Source organism: Cyprinodon variegatus, unplaced genomic scaffold (genome assembly GCF_000732505.1).
Source record: "Cyprinodon variegatus isolate N-32 unplaced genomic scaffold, C_variegatus-1.0 Scaffold819, whole genome shotgun sequence".
Taxonomy (NCBI): domain Eukaryota; kingdom Metazoa; phylum Chordata; class Actinopteri; order Cyprinodontiformes; family Cyprinodontidae; genus Cyprinodon; species Cyprinodon variegatus.
In genome coordinates, this window is record NW_015151272.1 from 194,729 (window position 1) to 199,185 (window position 4,457).

The 4,457-nt window shown below is 41.7% G+C and overlaps 1 protein-coding gene across 1 annotated transcript in view; it reads right to left on the reverse strand.

Moving 5' to 3' along the window:
* The window catches only part of LOC107098889 (nebulette-like), a 41,886-nt gene that overhangs the window by 10,019 nt on the left and 27,410 nt on the right, over positions 1-4,457 (reverse strand). Inside the window, exons 20-24 of the mRNA XM_015396767.1 lie at positions 3,351-3,455; positions 2,869-2,973; positions 2,673-2,777; positions 2,183-2,275; positions 330-422 (exon numbers count right to left, since the gene is read on the reverse strand). Coding sequence (XP_015252253.1) covers positions 330-422; positions 2,183-2,275; positions 2,673-2,777; positions 2,869-2,973; positions 3,351-3,455 — 501 coding nt within the window. The remainder of the gene's footprint in view (positions 1-329; positions 423-2,182; positions 2,276-2,672; positions 2,778-2,868; positions 2,974-3,350; positions 3,456-4,457) is intronic.

Here is a 4,457-nt window from a genome sequence, read left to right on the forward strand (position 1 = left end):
TAATTCACTGAGATTAGCCATTTTTAAAGTGTGATCGATGCTAACTTGACCAGCTTTAGCTATGTGATGCAGCATGGACAGACTGCAGGTTATAACAGAGGCATGTCCTGTTTGTTCACAGCTGATTTAACTTTGCATCAATGCTGAAGCTCAGGTTTTTATTGTTCTATCCTTTAAACTAGTTGCTAAATTCACTTCAGAGCTGCAGTCAAGGCCTTCACAAAACGGTTTGTTTGTTTTTTGACCCTTTGTCGGCGTACGACACAGATGGATCTAAGGTTATACAGAAGGAATATGCGTGTGTGGACTGTTGAGTGCATGCATCTTGCCGAGCTGATGTTCTCCTGGTTCTGTTTGACCCGCTCCACCTCTGGAGTCATCCCCAGACTGGTGGCCTTGGCTGCAGCCTGCTTGTATTTCACCTGTCAGGAAGACGGACAGTAAACCAAATCAAACACGGATTTCTGCTCAGACGCATGGCTTCTAGCTGGGATCTAATGATGAAACACCCAGTGACACAGAATCAGAACAAGCATGGATTTATTGTCTTCTGCACACCACTGAGCTGCTGAGCCGCCCTGCTGGGAGCTGTCTGCCTCCCACAGGGTGCAGGGGCAGCAACATGACATGTGTCCAAATGTGTTTGGTTGCATTTAGTGGATGTTACACCGTTGGATGGAGAAAAGCCCTCAGAAAACCAAATGGGAGGAAATCTTTCTTTATAGCCTTCATCATTTTATTACCAATAAAAATTCATGGAATAAAAGCTTATTTAACAGAATAAAGGAGGAATTTAAGCTCTGATGAATCAAGAGTTTAAGCAGCAGGAAAAAAAGTATTTTCTTCTTTTTAATTCCACTTAAAAGTTTTGAAAGCAGAAATGAAATCTAAGGATGAATAAAGTCAATGGTGGCTGACCAGCCTGAAATAAATTTAACACAGCAAACCGAGGAAAAGGGCAAATGTCAGGGTTCCTGTGTGTGGGTTAGTGCGAGTTGTGCATCTCTACTATAGAGGATCTTTGTGGAGAACTTGGGTAGCCTACACAGGTGAAAGAAATCTTTATAATTATTTAAAAAAGCACCAGAGCCTTCATTAACTGCTGGTTTCTTGTGTGTATTGAAGATGTTATTTGCTTCCTAGTCTCTTGCTTCCCTCAGGTCTTTTTCCTGACGTTTATTGGTTGGTTTGGTTTTCAGTATTTTTGTTTTTTTACCTCTGTTTCCTTCAGACTTTCATTAAACCATCCAAACTCATCCGTGCCTACTCCTCTCTGCATTTGGGTCCTCAAAACATCAACCAAACCTGACACCAAATCCTATAACCAGAGTTTTAGCAGGAGTTGGTTCCAGCATAAGTCATGGCTAACAGCCTGTGGGACAGCTAAGGCACTTGTTTTTTCCTGCATTCTTTTTAAAAGTGACCGGAGTGATTAGACGTGGACACAGTCTGGATAGACGGACTTAGAACACCTTTCCCACAGCTAGGACTGATTTAAAGCGCTTTTTAGAAAAGGCAAAGAATAATGAACAATCTGGGATTCACAAGGAAAATAATAGAATATAGTCTACTTTTTCTAGAAGTTTGTTCATTTGCAACCACAAATAAACTCTTGAATAAACACATTCTCAGAAAATTGTTTTAAAATATAAAAAAATGTATAAAACTGACTAATAGCTTCTTCATTATTAAACTGGTACATTATTTTTTTAGGTTTGTGACACAATATTGGAGCATGCAAAACAGATTTATCTTAACAAAGCCTCAGAAGGGCAACATTTATGTACAAAATGTAAACCTGTACATGAAATTATGTTTTGTTTTTATAAAGCATTTTTTTAATGTTTTTTGTTGTTGGCATTCATATAAATATACTGTTGTGATAACTTAGTACATGCTTGATTATTTTTTGGTATACGCCTATTTTGAATTTATAGCCCCCTCTGGAAAAAACCCCATCAGCCGCCACTGGGTAAATGAAACCCAGGGAAATCCTGCTAAGCATTCCTTAAGAAAATGTGTCTGAATACAAACTTTAAGATTTTTTGGTGAGAAACCTGAACACTTTATGGAGTTTGAGACCAGTTAATTTATGGATAATGGATTCTATCAGAATCATCATTACTGGTTTGGTCATAATCTGACCTCGGCGGTCATCAGGCTCTGGCTGCCGTGTACTCACTGAGCTGATGTTATCCTGGTTGCGTCGGACTCGCTCCATCTCAGGTGTGTCCATGACTGCAGTGCCGTGACCCACCTGCTCTTTGTACTGGACCTGAACAGAAACCTGAGGTCAGCCAGCTGCTGCACACAGAACATCTCTACAGCAAACGTTTAAAAACCCTGATTTAGTTCTAGATTTTAATCACATACATCCATGATATAAAGGTCCTGTTAAAACAAGAAGAAGAAGTTAATCAGAGAAATCTGCAACCAAACTGTAAAAAAAAACATAAGTGTTAAAATGAGCAAAGTACAAAACATTAAAACGTAAAAAAAAAAACATCTGGTGAAAAGCACTATGCATGAATCTTTTTAGTGCAAAAATAAAAGTTTTTATTACTGGGTATTACATGATCACAGTGTAATAGATTAATTAATTATAAATAATTAGCTGTGTTGTAAAACGTTATAGTGTATTTATCTTCATTTATTAGTCCTGGTAAACATACATCACTGAAGTTCTTGGCGTTCTCCCTGGCCAGGACGATCTCTGGCGTCTCCGTGACCGACGCCATCAGGCCTCGCATCAGTTTGGAGTCCCAGCTATACCGCAGCTAGGTGGCGACAGAGAGCTGTGTTACAGATACTCATCTCTGAATAAGGCAGCATAAAGTGCTCTCAGAGCGGCCAGGCTTCAGTTCTCACAGAGCTGATGTGTCTCTGGTTGGCTCGGACCCTCTCCATCTCCAGGGTTTCTGGAACCTGGCTGTAGCGGCCCTTCAGCTGCTCAGCCTCATCCTTGTACTTCTTCTACAGAAACAAGCAGAACAAAGTTCTCAGTGGAGGAAATATATTTCAGTAATCACAGCAGCAGGGTGGTACATTGGGCTGCATCAGGAGGAACCTCTAAAAAGGATCAATTGAAGAACCTGGGGTCAACATTTCAAAGGGTTTTCATGTCAAATGTGATGTAAACACGAGGAAGTGAGAGAAAAGGTAGCAGTGAGAGGGGAAGTCTGCAAGATGGCCTTACTAATATGCAATGTTTCCGGGATGTTGTGCAATGATTAAACTATAGAGATGGTGAAAATGACAAAAGTAGAGCTGCAGATAAAGATGACTGGCTTTTTTTTTAGAGAATACAGAGCTGCTCCCCATCAGAGAGGAAGTGTATGACGATGACTGACCTGGCTGTAGATGTCTTTGAGGTAGGAGGCATGCAGCAGCTCAGGAGTGTCTGTAAGCGTCCCATAGGAGTTCTCCCTTAGCTGCTCCGTCTGTTTGTATGATTTCTGCAGCACATAAACACAAATATTACAGCGGGACTGAAGAAACGTCCTATAGTAAAAAGCATCCAAATGTTGGATGGTGTCTCATCAAAAGGAAACTCACATGGAAAAAGAAGACAATTAGAAGAATTTTATTGATACAATTACTTTAGTCTCTGGTGCTCAGACCTCAGCAGGAAACATAGCACTGAATTTTCTGTGATATGTATGAACAGGAGTAAAGAACTCTGAAACTGGTGGTGGAGTTGAGATAGATGAAGTTGGTCAGTCTGTAGACTGCTGGTTAGAGAGACGGTCTGCTGAGCTTTATGGGGAGATCCAGTGGACTGCGTGAGCTGATGCTAGAGCTACACTCAGGGAACTGGAAGATGGAAGTCCAGCTTGGATAACACAGGTTGAGAGAACCCGTCCATGATGAGCAAGCATGAAGCGACAGTGGAGAGGAAAAACTCCCCTTATTAGGAAGATACCTCTGGCAGAACCAGGCTCAACATGTAGGTCTTCTGCCGGACCGGTTGAAATCAGATGCCGAACACTGCAAGAGTCCGGGAGGAAGAAAACTCTGATGAAGCTTTAGTTGGTGTAGGCGGGCTGGAGGTGGGTTTAAACGGTGTCATCTGAACTGAAGTCAGACATAAAACAACCACTGCCTGCCCACTTGGTAGCAGACGAGTTGTGGATTTGGAGGCCTTTTAAAATGAACTTTAGATGCTGATTGGCTTTCGTGGAGATATGGTTGGAAACTGATTAACCTGTGACGGATAAGGGTCAGCGATCGTTTGTTCAGTCGAACTTCCACCTAGGCTCCATTTAATCAAGTTGTAGGGGCAAGAGAACCATGCATGAAAAACCTTCAAGTCGTAGGGAAACGGCTGTTCCAACTATAGCATTTCCAAATTCTCCAGAGTGGCGCATGGTGAATAAAGTGAATGTGATTGGTTGTTCATCAAGGTGGCGGAAGGTTCAGAAGCAAGTTTGGCTGTGGCCGGTGTCTCTGAAGCATCT